Source organism: Pogoniulus pusillus, chromosome 9 (assembly GCF_015220805.1).
Source record: "Pogoniulus pusillus isolate bPogPus1 chromosome 9, bPogPus1.pri, whole genome shotgun sequence".
Taxonomy (NCBI): domain Eukaryota; kingdom Metazoa; phylum Chordata; class Aves; order Piciformes; family Lybiidae; genus Pogoniulus; species Pogoniulus pusillus.
In genome coordinates this window covers 38,111,162-38,129,578 of record NC_087272.1, presented here as the reverse complement: position 1 = coordinate 38,129,578, position 18,417 = coordinate 38,111,162, and the positions used below count along the sequence as shown (strand labels likewise).

The 18,417-nt window shown below is 47.1% G+C and overlaps 1 protein-coding gene across 1 annotated transcript in view; it reads right to left on the bottom strand.

The window, feature by feature from the left end:
- Positions 1-2,397: 2,397 nt before the first annotated feature.
- CWH43 (cell wall biogenesis 43 C-terminal homolog) overlaps positions 2,398-18,417 on the bottom strand; it is a 41,770-nt gene continuing 25,750 nt past the window's right edge. Inside the window, exons 11-16 of the mRNA XM_064149429.1 lie at positions 18,031-18,166; positions 13,465-13,614; positions 8,571-8,715; positions 7,104-7,165; positions 4,375-4,530; positions 2,398-2,485 (exon numbers count right to left, since the gene is read on the bottom strand). Of these exons, the coding sequence (XP_064005499.1) occupies positions 2,398-2,485; positions 4,375-4,530; positions 7,104-7,165; positions 8,571-8,715; positions 13,465-13,614; positions 18,031-18,166 (737 nt within the window). The remainder of the gene's footprint in view (positions 2,486-4,374; positions 4,531-7,103; positions 7,166-8,570; positions 8,716-13,464; positions 13,615-18,030; positions 18,167-18,417) is intronic.

The following is an 18,417-nucleotide window of genomic DNA, read 5'->3' as shown; positions in this document are numbered from 1 at the left end:
CCCTTGTGTTGAGCTGGAACCTCCTGTGCTGCAGCTTCCATCCATTGCTCCTTGTTCTCTCCCAGAGACCAGTGAGCAGAGCCTCTGTGTCCCGATCCCAGCCCTCAGAGATTATTATAAGCATTTATTAGATCCCCTCTCAGTCTTCTCTTCTCCAGACTAAAAAGCCTCAGGTCCCTCAGCCTCTCCTTAGTGTTTTAGTCCCCTAATCATAGAATCATAGAATCAAGCAGGTTGGAAGAGACCTCCAAGCTCATCCGCCCCAACCTAGCACCCAGCCCTATCCAGTCAACGCGACCATGGCACCAAGTGCTTCATCCAGTCTTCTCTTGAACACCTCCAGGCATGGCCACTCCACCACCTCCCTGGGCAGCCCATTCCAGTGCCAATCACTCTCTGCCAACAACTTCCCCCTAACATCCAGCCTAGACCTGCCCTGGCACAGCTTGAGACTGTGTCCCCTTGTTCTATTCTTGTATCCCTCCCCTGGACTATCTCCAGCAGATTCCTGTCCCTCTTAGACTGGGGAGCCAGAAATTGAGTAGCCACAAGCTACTCAGAAGAGGAGAATATTCAACCTCTAGACATTGTCAACATCAGTGTGAACATCTCTAATGGGCTGAGCATTTCCAAATCCTGTTGAAATCCATCCAAGCATGCTTTGAAGATTACAGGCACAATATATAGACTGAGCTGTTATGAAAGTCATGTTTTAGTGCCCAACCTCTTGAAAAACACCCCAATTCCTTTTTCCAGTTGTTAAAAACAGTTTTCAAGCCTTTTCTGTTCCTGAGTATCATTTCCTGCATCTCACATGAATAAACTGCTCCCACGACAAGGTATTTGCAGAAGCAGCCTGTGAAGAAGGTGCAGCAATGTGGCAAGACAATGTTATATTGTGTACAGGCTAGGAAAAGGCAAACCTGTGGCTGGATGTGTCAGAGGCAGCCTGAGGGCATGCAGGAAAGTAGTCAGGATACTCAGAGCTGTTGTGCAATGTTGGTGCTAGAGCCAGCTGCTGTTGCAGGCTGGGAGATGGTAGAGAGGCCACTGATGTCTGCAGAAGAAAGGTGTTGAAGGTGTAGGAAAGTCACTCTCATCACTCTGAAAGCTAATTTATTCAGTCCTGCTGCAGAGTCAGACTGAGAACAAGAGGATTTCAAATCCTATCCAAAGGATGTTTACACTGGGATGTTTAATCAGACTTCCTTGGGCTTGTAAGCACAACCTTTAGGTGAGAAGTAAACAAGTTCAACAATGGTTGGTTAATTGTAACTAATCAAGTCAGGCTTTCTAACATCATTTGAGATGAAATCCCAATGGTTATGTATTCCTGAAGTGCCTTTCTAATATCCTCTGTCATAAAATCATAGAATCAATCAGGTTGGAAGAGACCTCCAAGATCACCCAGTCCAACCTAGCACCCAGCCCTATCCAGTCAACTAGACCATGGCACTAAGTGCCTCAGCCAGGCTTTTCTTGAAGACCCCAGGAAGATCACTCTCACAAACACAGTCCTAAAAACAAGGGATGGGTGAGCAGGATGAAGTGACAAGCTCAGTGATGTCAGCAGTTACTTGACTCCACACATTCAGACAGGCCTTGAAAGTCTCCAGAGAAGTAGACTCCAAAACCTCTCTGGGGAGCCTGTGCCAGTGCTCTGGGACCCTTACAGTAAAGAAGTTCCCCCTTGTGTTGAGGTGGAACTTCCTCCACAACTTTCTTGTGTTGATCTCAACGTGAGAAACACCTTTTTTCACTGTGAGAGTGGCAGAGCCCTGAAGCAGACTGCCCAGAGAGGTTCTGCTTCTCTGGGGACTTTCCAAACCCATCTGAACATGTTTCTATGTGACCTGCCCTAGGTCATAGAATCATAGAATCATAGAATCAACCAGGTTGGAAGAGACCTCCAAGCTCATCCAGTCTAACCTATCCCCCAGCCCTATCCAGTCAACTAGACCATGGCACTAAGTGATCCTGCTCTGGCAATGAGGCTGGACTTGATGACCTCTGGAGGTCCCTTCCAACCCCTACCATTCTGTGATTGCCTTTGATTCTCTGCAGTCTGATCACAGCAGTATCTTATAACAGAGGGAGTGATTTGCCATTGGAATGGGCTGCCCAGGGAGGTGGTGCAGTCACCATCCCTGGAGGTGTTCAAGCAAAGCCTTGGTGGTCACTTCCAACCTGGTTGATTCTATTCTATGAGTCTCTGGGAAGATTAAAGTAGAAGCAATACAGAGGGCAAGTTATTAAAGGAAAGAGTCACCAGACACTAGCAGTGTTACGCAGCGTGGGATTCGCTCATCCTCAAATGACTTCATCTTTTTGGCTGCCCCTTCAGTTTCAGGCAACAAACCTTTCTTGTTGGTCCCAACACTATGGAGTGTTCTCATTCTAATTTCCCTGCTTAAAATATTTAGGAGTGCTCATATGGAAGTGATGAATGTGCTCATAATTATGTCCATCTTTATAAGATCCAAACCTAAAAAAGAACATTCAACAGAACAAATCCATTACAAGGTGATTTAACCCATGCAATTAAATCATACACTGAGTACAGTGGAATTAACACTTCTTCTGGATGTTTGACATAGTTTCTTGGAGGAAAAGGTCACAACTTCACTCACAGATAAATCATAATCTATGAATGATAATTAGAGGTCTTTGAGTGTAATGGAGACATTTAATTATGCTGATTGGATTAAGGTCACAGGCACTCTATAAATGGATCTGCAGCTGACAAAGGGGAGCTGTGCATTTGTCTTGTTAAATCCCTATGCTCCAAGGTTTTTCTACTTATTGCAGTGGAGATATCATTAACTCTTCCACAGCATCTCCAATCCTAACCCTGGTCAACCCTACTGTTACTATGTACAGTTCTCGAGCCTTCAAAACAAGCAGGACATGGAAGTGTTGGAGCCAGTGCAGAGGAGGCCACCAAGATGCTGAGAGGGCTGCAGCAGCTCTGCTATGGGAACAGGCTGAGAGAGTTTGGGCTGTGCAGCCTGGAGGAGAGAAGGCTTCCAGGAGAGCTTGGAGTGGCCTTCCAGTATCTGAAGGAAGGCTGGGGAGGGACTATTGACAAGGTCTTGGAATGACAGGATGAGGAGGAATGGATTTGAACTGGCAGAGGGGAGATTGAAACTGGATGTTAGGAAGAAGTTGTTTGCAGTGAGGGTGGTGAGACACTGGCGTGAGTTGCCCAGGGAGGTTGTGGAGCAGAGAATCACCCAATGTGATCAAAGATCACACTGGGTGATTCTCTGCTCCACAACCTCCCTGGAGGTGTTCAAGGCCAGGTTGGATGAGGCCTTGAGCAACCTGTTCTAGTGGGAGGTGTCCCTGCTGATGTCAAGGGGTTAGAAATAGATGATCTTTAAGGTCCCTTCCAACTTAAACTATTCTATGATTCCATAATTCAAGTGCTTAGAAACAAGGGACATCTCTCCTAGTCAGTCAAATGAGTCTCCACACCACTTGGCAAACATCCCTCTCACACAATCTGAGAAATGGATGAACTGGGTGGAAGAAATGCTGCCTTCAATTTCTGCTCTGACAGGGTGGCTTTGCCAAGAGCACGCTCCAAGTCAGCAGGAAGGCATGAATTACAAGTCAGGAGTTTTTGCCTCCTCGTCCTCTCAGTTTGGCACAGACCAGTGTCCCCCACTTTGCAAACAATTTTTTGTTTTGGACTCTTTGGTAAGTTGTCACATAGAATCATAGAATCAAGCAGGTTGGAAGAGACCTCCAAGCTCATCCACTCCAACCTAGCACCCAGCCCTGGTCAAGCAACCAGACCATGGCACCAAGTGCTTCATCCAGGCTTTGCTTGAACACCTCCAGGGATGGCAACTCCACCACCTCCCTGGGCAGCCCATTCCAATGCCAATCACTCTCTCTGCCAGGAGCTTCCTCCTCACATCCAGCCTAGACCTCCCCTGGCACAGCTTCACACTCTGTCCCCTTCCTCTGTTGCTGGCTGCCTGGCAGCAGAGCCCAACCCCACCTGGCTACAGCCTCCCTGCAGGCAGCTGCAGGCAGCAATGAGCTCTGCCCTGAGCCTCCTCTGCTGCAGGCTGCACACCCCCAGCTCCCTCAGCCTCTCCTCACAGGGTTTGTGTTCAAGGCCCCTCCCCAGCTTTGTTGCCCTTCTCTGGACACCTTCCAGCACCTCAACATCTCTCTTGAATTGAGGGGCCCAGAACTGGACACAGCACTCAAGGTGTGGCCTGAGCAGTGCTGAGCACAGGGGCAGAATAACCTCCCTTGTCCTGCTGCCCACACTGCTCCTGATCCAGGCCAGGATGCCATTGGCTCTGCTGCCCACCTGGACACACAGCATCCCTTTAATTTCTTAGGACACACACTGACCTGGGATTGAAATGGATGTCCTCAGGAACTTGGCTGGGATCAGTGACAATTCTGTCATTATCAACATAACTATCCAAGTGATCTGGGATCCTAAATTTGGCCATCTGGACTTCTGAGTCGCTTAAACCAGCATGAGATATACGAGCATAGCCCAACCTAACAGACACAAGAAGAGTTAGTTAGAAGAAGTAACTCCAAGCCATTTCACCACATTCTTAACTCAGTTCATTTTCCCTCCCAGAGCCACTAAACTTTTCCATTTCTGTCAATCTCACCTTCAAAAAAGGGAAGGTGCTCCATAAACATAAGCATCATAACAGGATGTCACAAGTAGAAAAATGGAGAAAGAACAAGAGTTTGAGAACAAAAAACAAGTCCTAGCTCTAGAACCTGAGTGTTAAAGTGGCAGTTTTAGTCTCTTCATGTTGATTCAAGATCACCAACTCTTTTCCCTGGAGGGATTTTGAAATTCAAGAGAGAAACTCAATGACTAATGAGAGTAATTAGGTTGCAAATTAGGGTTAGGACTTTTTTAATGTTTATTCTATTTATTTTTACTCAAGATTCTCAAGAGAGCTTTCTAGTGTTTACTCCTGTGAACGCTGCAGAATTTGCACAGCTTATTCAAAATAAGCTGAATTCCATTTTGGTTAAGAGAGTTATTTGCAAGCAAAGTGATATTAAAAGATATGAAGTGCATAGAACTCAGCAAAGTCTTTTAGCATAGGTTCACACAGTTACAGTTCCCTCTAAATCCAGCAAAACCTTTGGCTGGAGCAGCTTCATGTTTTGCTCCAACAAACCAAATAATCATAGTTCAGAATTTGTATCTTCTGGGTAACATCCAAATTAAGGCTTAGCCTTCACACTTGTAAAGGGTTAATCCTTCTGGGGGTGATCCACCTGACCCCAGGCCCTCCTGACTGCTCCCTGGGGGGGTGGATCTCAACCTGATCCCAGGTGTAGTGGTTAGCCCACTCCCACTTCCTGCCTAGGGCCCCTATAGAATCACAGAATCATAGGGTTGGAAGGGACCACAAGCATCATTGAATCATAGAATCAAGCAGATTTGGAAGAGACTTTGAAGCTCATCCAGTCCAACCTCGCACCCAGCCCTGGCCAATCAACCAGACCATGGCATTAAGTGCCCCAGCCAGGCTTGGCTTCAACACCTCCAGGGACAGCCACTCCACCACCTCCCTGGGCAGCCCATTCCAATGCCAATCACTCTCTCTGCCAACAACTTCCTCCTAGCATCCAGCCAACACTTCCCCTGGCACAACTTGAGACTGTGTCCTCTTGTTCTATTGCTGGTTGCCTGGGAGAAGAGACCAATCCCCACATCATTCAGTTCCAACCCCCCTGCCATGCCCAGGGACACCCTACCCTAGACCAGGCTGCCCACAGCCTCATCCAGCCTGGCTTGAAACATCTCCAGGCATGGGGCCTCAACTGCCTCCCTGGGCAACCCATTCCAGCCTCTCACCACTCTCATGCTCAACAACTTCCTCCTCCTATAAAACCACAGAAACTTCCTGTTTCTCTCTCTCTTTTTGCCTGCCTGCCTTCTAGCACCACCCTTCTTCCTGCTTTTCCTGTTGTACCACTTGGCTATCTGTCCACATGGTGGCCAACCCCTTCCTGATTCTGCCTCCATCCATTGCCATCAACCTGGTTGTATATATATTTTTGTATCTTGTTTTCCTTTCCCTATATCTCTTTGTAACTTCCCTACCTTAAATACCTTTTATTTATTGTTAAAGTTTTTCTTTTAACTCCCAAATCAAAGTAAGATTATTTATTTGGGTATTTTAACCTTTTCCTCTCTGTATCTAATTCCTTTCTTTCCAAAAGAGAGGAGAAGGGGAGGCATCCTATTAGTGTATTGGTTCTGTTAGCTATATTTCAAGTCTTTGGGAAATTGAAACTAGAAGCAAGACAAAACTTTAAGATGAATCTGCAAAGCCAGAGCTATGGGAAACAAAACTAGTTTCATGTTACCCAAGTAGAATGGCTCAGGTTGGAAGGGACCTCAGAGATCATCTACTCCTGTCTCCCCATCACGAGCAGGGACACCTCTCAACTAGACTCAGCTGCTCAAGCCATCGTCCAACCTGTCCTTGTACAACTCTACACAGAAGGCAGCTATAACGTCTCTGGGCAACCCATTTCTGAGTCTCACCACCCTTGTACTGAAGAACTTCTTCCTCAGATCCATTCTAAGCCTACTCTCCCTCAGCTTCAAACCATTCTATCCATTGTCCTGTCTCCAGACACCCTGTGAAAAGTCCCTCTGCACCTTCCTGTACTGGAAGGCAGCTCTGAGGTCTCCTAGAAGTCTTCTCTTCTCCAGGCTGCACACCCCCAGCTTCCTTGGCCTGTCCTCATAGCATCTCCAGCACTTGGATCATCTTTGGCCCTCCTCTGGCCTCATTCCAACAGCTCTGTGTCCCTCTTATGCTTATAACTGGATGCATTATTGGAGAGTATTTAGATCTGAAGGCTTCTGGCAGCAAAGGATGAAAGTTGTCATCCTGTCTTTGTAAATGACACTCCGAGAAGACACCAATTCACCCCAAGATCCATGTTTCTCATTACTTCATAATCTCACTGTCCAGACATCACTGTTTAGGGCTGTAAGACTCTTCCACAATCACCTGTGAATGGTGTAAAACTGCTTGTCATAAAGATATTTAAAACCAGTCAATAAATGATCCACTTCAACATACCTTATAACTCCACGATACATGATATAGCTACACCACCTGTCATGATCTGTACTGTCAATATCCTGTAAGTGAGAAGGGGAAAAGAGTCACACAAATAAGGCAACCTTTCCTTATGAGCAAGCTTTAAAGTAGTAACAGAACCAAGGTGTAAATATGCTGCAGGAAAATGTTCTGCTTAAAACATTGTAATAAGGTAGAAAATAAAAACCCCACTGTTAGATACAGGCAAATCAGACACTTTTACATAGAATCATAGCACAGAATCAAGCAGGATGGAAGAGACCTTCAAGCTCATCCAATCCAACCTATCCCCCAGCCCTAGCCAGTCAACCAGACCATGGCACTAAGTGCCTCAGCCAGTCTTTTCTTGAGCACCTCCAGGGATGGTGACTCCACCACCTCCCTGGCAGTCCATTCCAATGCCAATCACTCTCACATCTCCTGACAGAAAACCAAACTGCAGAACTCACTTTTCAAACTACAGAATCACAGAATTACAGGTGAAAGGGATGTCTGGAGTAACTTCAGGTAGGTTGCTTAGGGCCTTACAAAGCTAACTTTTAAATATCTTCAGGGATGGAGACTTGACAACTTCTCTAGGCTCTTGATGAATGCCTGACAGCTCTAACTGTGATTTCTATGTGTTGGTTTTCCCTTCTGTTCTCCAGTTGACACTCCCCTTGTGGCAGCTGTTGTCTTGTTTTTTTCCTGATCAACTCCACCCTCTGTATAACACATCACAGAATCACAGAATGCTTTAGGTTGGAAGGGACCTCAAAATCATCCAGTTCCAACTCCCTGCCATAGGCAGGGACACCTCCCACTAGAACAGGTCACTCAAAGCCTCATCTAACCTGACCTTGAACACCTCCAGGGGTGTGATTCTGTGTTCCACAACCTCCCTGGGCAACCTGTGCCAGTGTCTCACCACCCTCACTGCAAGCAACTTCTTCCTAACATCCAGTTTCAATTTCACCTCTGCCAGTTTAAACCCATTACCCCTCATCCTGTCATTCCAAGACCTTGTAAATAGTCCCTCCTCAGCCCTCCTGTAGCCCCCTTCAGATACTGGAAGGCCACTCCAAGGTCTCCTCAAAGCCTTCTCAGGCTGCAGAGCCCAAACTTTCTCAGCCTGTCCTCACAGCAGAGCTGCTGCAGCCCTTTGAGCATCTTGGTGGCCTCCTCTGCACTGGCTCCAACAATTGCATGTCCTGCTTGTGCTGGAAGCTCCAGAACTGCCCCCAGAACTGCAGGTGGAGTCTGAGGAGAGCAGAGCAAAGGGGCAGAATCCCCTCCCTTGCCCTGCTCCCCACACTGCTCTTGCTGCAGCCCAGGATGTAGCTGAAGGCTGCAGTTGACAATGTGCCTGTATAGTCTGCTTCTAAGCTACCCATTTGAAATACTAAGCTGAACATTTCAAGTATAGATTACCTCTAGCTGCTAATATAAGCAGCATTTTTACATTACCTGGACATTTCCATTTTGAATTAATTCAACATAATCTCTGGATCCAGGAGCTGAAGTGATGTAGCCTAGAAATATAACTTGTTTAGAGCTAGTTTTCAGTAGGTTTGAAACAGCTATAGCCTGGAGTTTTCTGTCCAAGTCCTCTCTGAAAGAAATGGAAAAAGACTTTAACTTCTGTACATTTTAGTTCAGAATCTTCATGCTATGACATATTAAATCACAAACAAACCTAACACCTTTTTCTTTTCTTTGTTTGGTATTAGAAAGTTTGCAGAAAACTGATCAGTTCAAAATGACCACTATGATAACAGCCACATGGTCGTGGAATCATAGAATCAGCAGGTTAGAAGAGAGCTCCAAGCTCAGCCAGCCCAACCTAGCACCCAGCCCTGGCCAAGCAACCAGATCATGGCACTAAGTGCCTCATCCAAGCTTTGCTTGAACATCTCCAGGCACAGCCACTCCACCACCTCCCTGGGCAGCCCATTCCAATGCCAATCACTCTCTCTGACAGGAACTTCCTCCTCACATCCAGCCTAGACCTGCCCTGGCACAACTTGAGACTCTGTCCTCTTGTTCTGGTGCTGGCTGCCTGGCAGCAGAGCCCAACCCCACCTGGCTACAGCCTCCCTGCAGGTAGTTGTAGACAGCAGTGAGCTCTGCCCTGAGACTCCTCTGCTGCAGGCTGCACCCCCCCAGCTCCCTCAGCCTCTCCTCACAGGGCTCTGCTCCAGGCCCCTCCCCAGCCTTGATGCCCTTCTCCAAACACCTTCCAGCACCTCAACATCACTCTGCAATGGAGGAGCCCAGAACTGGACACAGCACTCAAGGTGTCACCTGACCAGTGTTGAGTACAAGGCAAGAATAACCTCCCTTGTCCTGCTGCCCACACTCTTCCTGATCCAGGCCAGGATGCCATTGCTCTCTTGGCCAGCTTGTCATGGCAGATGCAACCAGAGCTCTCTTTCTAACCATTATAGGAACAGCCTTTTCTATTACTGTTTTGTTCCTAACACTGATCTCATGACTAGGAAATGTGAATGTAAGTGCTTTGGTTGTCTGAGGCTTTGTCTCTGCCTGCACTTGAGTTTTAATCATGCTAGCACAGTGTGGTGAGTAATGAAGAGCTCAGAGGCTAGCAAAGATTTTTATGATGGACAGATCATGGTAAATACAACCTAGGTAATGTGTGAAATACAACCTAAGAGCTACATCATCCCATTAACACTACTCAACAGCTATTTCCCTACCTCTTTAACAAGATTTACACAACAGTTCCAACATGACAAAGTGGAGCTTAGTAAAACATTTCACTGTGTTCCATTCCCCATCCTTGGATTTGTCATGGCAATGTAAAGGCCACTCTCTTTCTATGACTCTTCACCTTAATTACTTTAAGCAGTTGTGTGAATCACTTTCTCTTCTATATTTTGCTAGGCTGGGCTAAATACCATTGAGCCAGGGAGCTGATTCTGGAATCTGGAATCCCAAAAGAAGACAAGAATTGAAATGCTGCTGTGCTTGCCAAATTGCAGCGCTTCTGTACTCAACCAAATGCATGATGGAGTAAGAGCACACAGACAGCAGACAAAAAAACCCCAATCATTTAAAGAGAAGCCTGACCTAGGTATATGTGAAGCTGCCTGCTCAGTTAGCTGCTCTCTCCAAAATTACACCTTCCCAGAAGGCAGTTTTTTAAATGGCAGGACACAGAACAATTGCAGCGAGTCCAGAGGAGGCCACAAAGATAATCCAAGGGCTGGAACACCTCTGCTAGGATAGGCTGAGGGAGCTGAGGTTGTTCAGCCTAGAGAAGAGAAAACTCCAGGGAGATCTTCAAGCTGCCTTCCAATACCTGAAGGAAAGCTATAGGAAGGCTGCAGAGGCACTTTTTATCAAGGTGTTTAGCACAGGACAAGGGGGGATGGTTTGAAGCTGAGGCAGAGCAGGGTTAGACTGGATCTTAGGAAGTTCTTCAGTATAAGAGTGGTGAGACTCTGGAATAGGTTGCCCAGGGAGGCTGTGGATGCCTGCTCTCTGGGGATGCTCAAGGCCACACTGAGATGAGGCCTTGAGCAGCCAGGTCTAGTTGAGAGGTGTTCCTGACCACAGTTGGGAGGCTGGAGGAGATCATCTCTGAGATCCCTTCCAACCTCAGCCACTCTATGATTGTTGTATTTCCACAATTTAAACCCAGTCTATGGAATCCTCCCCAGTTATCCAGTGCTCTATAGTTTAAATCATGCCAAGCAGCAGATGAAAGCAAAGAGGTGAAAGCCCAGAAGCTGTGTCTGCCATTTAATTACAGGTTCATTCACCTCAAACAAAATTTGTGCCCATTTCCCATGTGTCTCCCCCTGTTTTTCCCTTCACTTTTCTCTCTGAGAGGTGGGGATACAGTGCTGCTTCCTTCTGCTTTGACAAACAGAGCAAATTAAATCATCTGAGTGAGGCACAGAATGAAATTCCTTTCCAGAACTCAAACTGGGAGTGGTTTCTGACAGCTGTACACGCTGAGTGAAAAGGGAAACCTCTAACCACACAAGTTACGTGCTTGGAGCACAGCTTCTATAGTGGGAAGGGGAATGGAAAAGCTCAGTATGGGACAATGAAAATTCCTACCACTTTCTGAGTAGCTTCTTTGTGTACTATATTCTCCACCCAAGACCTAAATTTGCCTCTCTGTGAATCATAACAAATACATTAAAAGTTCAAAAAGAGGAAATGCAGCAACATGGAGCATCACCAAATTATTCCTTGTTCAGATTCACTTAGCAAGGCCAAGTGCAGGGTTCTGCACTTTGGCCACAACAACCCCAAGCAGCACTACAGGCTGGGGACAGAGTGGCTGAGAGCAGCCAGGCAGAGAGGGACCTGGGGATACTGGTAGAGAATAGGCTGAAGATGAGGTAGCAGTGTGCCCAGGTAGCCAAGAGAGCCAATGGCATCCTGGCCTGGATCAGGAAGAGTGTGGCCAGTAGGACAAGGGAGGTTATTCTGTCCCCGTGCTCAGCACTGCTCAGGCCACACCTTGAGTGCTGTGTCCAGTTCTGGGCTCTTCTATTCAAGAGAGCTGTTGAGGTGCTGGAAGGTGTCCAGAGAAGGGCAGCAAGGCTGGTGAAGGGCCTGGAGCACAAACCCTGTGAGGAGAGGCTGAGGGAGCTGGGGGTGTGCAGCCTGCAGCAGAGGAGGCTCAGGGCAGAGCTGATTGCTGTCTACAACTACCTGCAGGGAGGCTGTAGCCAGGTGGGGTTGGGCTCTGCTGCCAGGCAACCAGCAACAGAACAAGGGGACACAGCCTCAAGTTGTGCCAGGGGAGGTCTAGGCTGGATGTGAGGAGGAAGTTCCTGTCAGAGAGAGTGATTGGCATTGGAATGGGCTGCCCAGGGAGGTGGTGGAGGCACTGTCCCTGGAGGTGTTCAAGCAAAGCCTGGATGAGGCACTTAGTGCCATGGTCTGGTTGACTGGATAGGGCTGGGTGCTAGGTTGGACTGGATGAGCTTGGAGGTCTCTTCCAACCTCCTTGATTCTATGATGTCTAAGTAATTAAGCCAACACTTTAAAGAAATGAAACACAGAGCTTAATCTATGGGGTTGGATGTTAGGAACAAGTTCTGCACCATGGGGTGGTGGAACACTGATACAGGTTGCTCAGGGAGGTAGTTGAGGCCCCATCCCTAGAGATATTCAAGGTGAAGCTTGACAGGGCTCTGAGCAACCTGATCTAAGAGCATGTCCCTGCTTAGTGCAGAGAGGGTTGGACTGGATGACCTTTGGAGGTCCCTTTCAACCCAAACCATTCTGATTCTGCGACCTTTTCCATCATGCATTTGAGTTATTGGTATAATTCTTGCTTCCAGAATCCAGAGATCAGATTTCATATTTAGTTTCAGACAGTCAGGACACTGAATGGGTATTTTTGTTGCTGTTTCCACACTGTCCTTTCTTGGAGGTTTCAGAACTGGTACCTTTATTTTAATAAACAGCAACTGTCCACTGATGCTGTCTGTCTATCTGCTCCCATCTGCTCCACATGCAGAAAGTCAGATGGATGCTGCTCTGCACTGAGATATATCTTTAGTCCTATTACTTCTGGTTTTGCAGAGCTATACCTTTATGTATCTAGTAGCTCAGATATTTGGCTCAGTTGAGTTTTGTGCAACACATCCTGGAGGTGGAAGAAGGACATGGAACTGTTGGAGCCAGTCCAGAGGATGCCACAAAGATGCTCAGAGGGCTGCTGCAGCTCTGCTATGAGGACAGACTGAGAGAGTTAAGGTTATGCAGCCTGGAGAAGAGAAGGCTTTGAGAAGAACTTGGAGTGGCCTTCCAGTATCTGAAGGGGGCTACAGGAGAGCTAGAGAAGGAGGATTAACAAGGTCTTGTGATGACAAGACAAGGAGGAATGGGTTTGAACTGGCAGAGTGGAGACTGAAACTGGATGTTAGGAAGTTCTTTGCAGTGAGGGTGGTGAGACACTGGCACAGGTTGCCCAGGGAGGTTGTGGAGCAAAGAATCACAGAACGTGATTCTTTGATCACATTCTGACTCTGTGATCCACAACCTCCCTGGAGATATTTAAGGCCAGGTTAGATGAGGCCTTGAGCAACCTGTTCTAGCAGGAGGTGTCCCTGCCTATGGTGGGGAGTTGGAGCTGGATAATCTTTGAGATCACTTCCAACCTAAACCATTCTATGAGTCTAGGATCCCTTTTAAAAGACACTTCAAGGTTTAAACTAGTAGCTACATCTTAGCAGTTACTCCACCTCCCTTGTTAGAATCAGTACTGCAGCAGCAGATGTTAAGAGATACAAACAAAAGCTCTGAAGGTCACAAATTACAGTGATGTGACATAACTTTGTGGGGCATAGGTAACACTAAGTAAAGTACACACTCTTCATTTCCAAAGTGGGCAACAACAAAATCGACCAGTTTCCCTGTGAAGTTGACAGTCATGGAGACGGCAGGAGCAATCTCTCCCTCTGGAGATGGAAGAAGGTGATGGGTAGATCTTACAATTGGGTACCTTGACAGCGCCATAATCCTACCGGGGAAGAGAGAAACAGTTACATTTTGTAGCTCTAAAGCATCACAAGTCTGAAATGAGCAAATAAATGCAAGCAGGCTACTGGTCATTGAAGCCAAACCATTTACAACTCCCTGAAAACAGGTTGTATGCAAGGTGGGGGTCAGTCTCTTCTCTCCAATAACAAGCGATAGAAGGAGAGGAGATAGCCTCAAGTTGCACCAGGGCAGGTTTAGGTTGGATATTAGAAGAAACTTCTCAGCTGAAAGGGTTCTCAAAGACAAGGAGGTGGTCAGATTTCTATTCCTGAAGGTGTTTAAAAGATGCAGAGATGTGGTGCTGAGGGACATTGTTTAATACCAGACTTGGTAGATTTAGATGATGCTTAAAGGTGTTTTCCAACCAAAAGGATTCTATGATTCTGTCAGATCCAAACCTAAACCATCTCTATCAAATTGTTAGGAATACAGCAAAATTTCCTCTAAAATATTACTTCTGCCAGGCACCCAGGGACAGAACAAGAGGACATAGCCTCAAACTGCACCAGGGCAGGTTTAGGATGGACATTAGGAAGAAGTTCTACACATAAAGAGTGATTAGCATTGGAATGGGCTGCCTGGGGAGGTCATAGAATCATAGAATCATAGAATCAGGCAGGTTGGAAGAGACCTCCAAGATCATCCAGTCCAACCTAGCACCCAGCCCTATCCAGTCAACCAGATCATGGCACTAAGTGCCTCATTCAGGCTTTTCTTGAACACCTCCAGGAACAGTGCCTCCACCACCTCCCTGGGCAGCCCATTCCAATGCCAATCACTCTCTCTGTGAAGAACTTCTTCCTAACATCCAGCCTATACCTCCCCTGGCACAACTTGAGACTGTGTCCCCTTGTTCTATTGCTGCTTGCCTGGCAGAAGAGGCCAACCCCCACCTGGCTACAATGCCCCTTCAGGTAGTTGTAGACAGTAATAAGATCACCCCTGAGCCTCCTCTTCTCCAGGCTAAACACCCCCAGCTCCCTCAGCCTCTCCTCATAGGATTTGTGCTCCAGGCCCCTCACCAGCTTTGTTGCCCTTCTCTGGACATGTTCCAGCACCTCAACATCTTTCTTGAATTGAGGGGCCCAGAACTGGACACAGCACTCAAGGTGTGGCCTGAGCAGTGTTGAGTACAGGGGCAGAATAACCTCCCTTGTCCTACTGGCCACACTGCTCCTGATGCAGGCCAGGATGCCATTGGCTCTCTTGGCCACCTGGGCACACTGCTGGTGGAGTCCCCATCCCTGGTGGTGTTTAAGATGAGTCTGGCTGAGGCACTTAGTGCCATGGTTTAGTTAGTCCAGCATTGGAATGGGCTGCCTGGGGAGGGGGTGGATTCCCCATCCCTGGTGGTGTTTAAGATGAGCCTGGCTGAGGCACTTAGTGCCATGGGTTAGTTGATTAGAAGGGTTAGGTGATAGGTTGGACTCAATGATCCTAGAGGTCTTTTCCAACCTGGTTAATTCTGTGATTCTGTGATTAAGGACAGGTCTAAAAATGTATTCTCAACTACAGTAAGAAATAGCATTCCAGATATATTAATTCTCACTCTCAACCTTTCAAAATCTACATCCTCAGTCAAAACAGGATTTTGTACTACCAGTAATTAAAATGCAGTTTATTATAAGTAGAAGCAGCTAGGAATAAATATTCAAAGTGGGAGATTTCAGCTTCTCTTTGAAATCAGTCTTAAAATCGTTTTGCATCAGGTTTCTTCTAAGTATTTCATGAAGAAAACTTCAAAGAATGACTTTTCTGTCCCATTTTGCATCACTTAAAGGCTCTGGAAGAGGAAAGCTACAAAATTACGGTCAAGTGTGGCAAAAAAATCATTAATCATTGCAACATCAGTAGGAAGTTTCCCCCTGCCACAGAGATCTGCATATTCCCTTGAAAAAAAATGAGCTACATCATGAGTCAGGCCCTACGAGGAGAGGCTGAGGGAGCTGGGATTGGTTAGCCTGGAGAAGAGAAGGCTCAGGGGTGACCTTATTGCTGTCTACAACTACCTGAGGGGAGGTTGTGGCCAGGAGGAGGTTGCTCTCTTCTCTCAGGTGGCCAGCACCAGAACAAGAGGACACAGCCTCAGGCTGCACCAGGGGAGATTTAGGCTGGAGGTGAGGAGAAAGTTCTTCCCTGAGAGAGTCATTGGACACTGGAATGGGCTGCCCGGGGAGGTGGTGGAGTCGCCGTCCCTGGAGCTGTTCAAGGCAGGACTGGACGTGGCACTTGGTGCCATGGTCTAGCCTTGAGCTCTGTGCTAAAGGGTTGGACCTGATGATCTGTGAGGTCTCTTCCAACCTTGTTGATACTGTGAAATACTGTGAAAAAATACTGTGAGTCATTATTTCCAGAGGGCAAAGATAGTCAAAGATATGCAAGTGGGAGTTGATCAAGCATTAAAGTGAAAGCAGGCACACAAAAAAATTCCAGTCCAATCCATGCCCAATTCCCACTCCATCCAGCCCAAACTGGATTTAATGAACTCAACATTTCTGACATGCAGTGACATTTTCCAAGTGCTATCACATTTTGAAGTTTGAAATGTAAAATATTTGCAGCTCTGAAAAATAATGAGAAAAAAGAATCATTTTTTTTTAATGAGGAATCACAGGATGTCAAAGGTTGGAAAGGGCCCAAAGAGATCATCCAGTCCAACCCCACTGCCAGAGCAGGACCATAAATTTAGCTTAGAATCATAGAATCAACCAGGTTGGAAAGAGACCTCCAAGATCATCCAGTCCAACCTAGCACCCAGCCCTATCCAGTCACAGGATCACAGGATGTGGGAAGGGACCCAAAGAGATCATCCAATCCAACCCCACTGCCAGAGCAGGACCATAAATCTAGCTTAGGTCACACACATCCAGATAGGTCTTGAAAAGCTCCACAGAAGGAGGCTCCACAACCTCTCTGGGCAGCCTGTGCCAGTGCTTTGGGACCCTTATAGTAAATAAGTTACCCTTTGTGTTGAGCTGGAACCTCCTGTGCTGCAGCTTCCATCCATTGCTGCTTGTCCTATCCCAGGCAGCAGTGAGCAGAGCCTGTCCCCCCCTCCTGACCCCCACCCCTCAGAGATTTAAAAACATTTATTAAATCCCCTCTCAGTCTTCTCTTCTCTAGACTAAAAAGCCTCCCCTCATCAGGAAGTGCTCCGTTCCTTGTAGCCCCCTGCAGTACCTTCTCCAGCAGATCCTTTTCCCTCTTCAAGTGGGGAGCCCAAAACAGCAGTACTCAAGATGAGATCTCAGCAGGGCAGAGTAGAGAGGGAGGAAAACCTCCCTTCATCTGCTGGACACACTCATTGAGTCCAACCTCCCACACCACAATCAGAAGCACCCAAGGCAGGCTGCACAGGAATGCATCCAGGTGGGTTTGGAAAGTCTCCAGAGTAGAAGACTCCACAACCTCTCTGGGGAGCCTGTTCCAGTATTCTGTCATCCTCACTGTAAAGGACTTGTTCCTCATGTTGAGTGAAACCTTCCATGTTCAAGTTTGTATCCATTGTTCCTTTATTATTTCATAGAATCACAGAATCAAGCAGGTTGGAAGAGAGCTCCAAGCTCAGCCAGCCCAACCTAGCACCCAGCCCTGCCCAACCAACCAGACCATGGCACTAAGTGCCCCAGCCAGGCTTGGCTTCAACACCTCCAGCCACGGCCACTCCACCACCTCCCTGGGCAGCCCATTCCAATGCCAATCACTCTCTCTGCCAGCAACTTCCTCCTCACATCCTCCCCTGGCACAGCTTCAGACTGTGTCCCCTTCTTCTGTTGCTGGCTGCCTGGCAGCAGAGCCCAACCCCACCTGGCTACAGCCTCCCTGCAGGCAGCTGCAGACAGCAATGAGCTCTGCCCTGAGCCTCCTCTGCTGCAGGCTGCACACCCCCAGCTCCCTCAGCCTTTCTTCACAGGGCTGTGCTCCAGGCCTCTCACCAGGTTCATCACCCTTCTCTGGACACATTCCAGTACCTCAACATCTCTCTTGAATTGAGGGGCCCAGAACTGGGACACAGCACTCCAGGTGTGGCCTTACCAGTGCTGAGTACAGGGGACAGGAGACTATTTATAATACCAAACTTCCAATCCTCAAGGGGCAGGATGCAGGATGCCATTCCCTGCCTCACAATAGCCCAAGCAGCTTAGAGTGGTGGGCATCAAAACCTAAGCACTTTTAACAAGGAGAACACTTCATCAGTGTAATGCTAAGGAATCAAACCCTGAGCATTTTTAACAAGGAGAACACTTCATCAGTGTAATGCTAAGGAATCAAAGTATGTTCTTAAAGACAAGTGAACAGAGTGACTTTTATTCCAGTCATTTTTGTCCTTGGTGGACTTAGTCTTTGGTACTGTTCATATTTCTTTCCTGTCACTGTGCATTGAAAGCTGACTCACCCCCAAGTGTGATCTCTTGTGCTTGGACCAAAATCTGTGTAAAAGCCCAGTCTTTCTCCTAGCCACATTGTTGGATCATTGTTTCCAATGAAAGGTTTTGAGGCATCACTCTCTATAATAGTGATAAAATCTGCATCTAAAATAGGGAAGAAAAGAAAAGAGAAAAGGTTTTTTTCCACATTTGTAACTGTCACCTCTAAATGTGATTTGTAAATGACTACATAATGTCATCATTTCCCTCCTGATTACACAGGGATGATGGACACAAGCCCTTCAAGAAGTCAGTTAGGGCAAATTTTAACACTGGCAACAAGGATGCCTAAGCTTCTGGCCACTGCAGGTTACACAAACAGACACACATGAGATTGGCCTGCACACACCTGATGC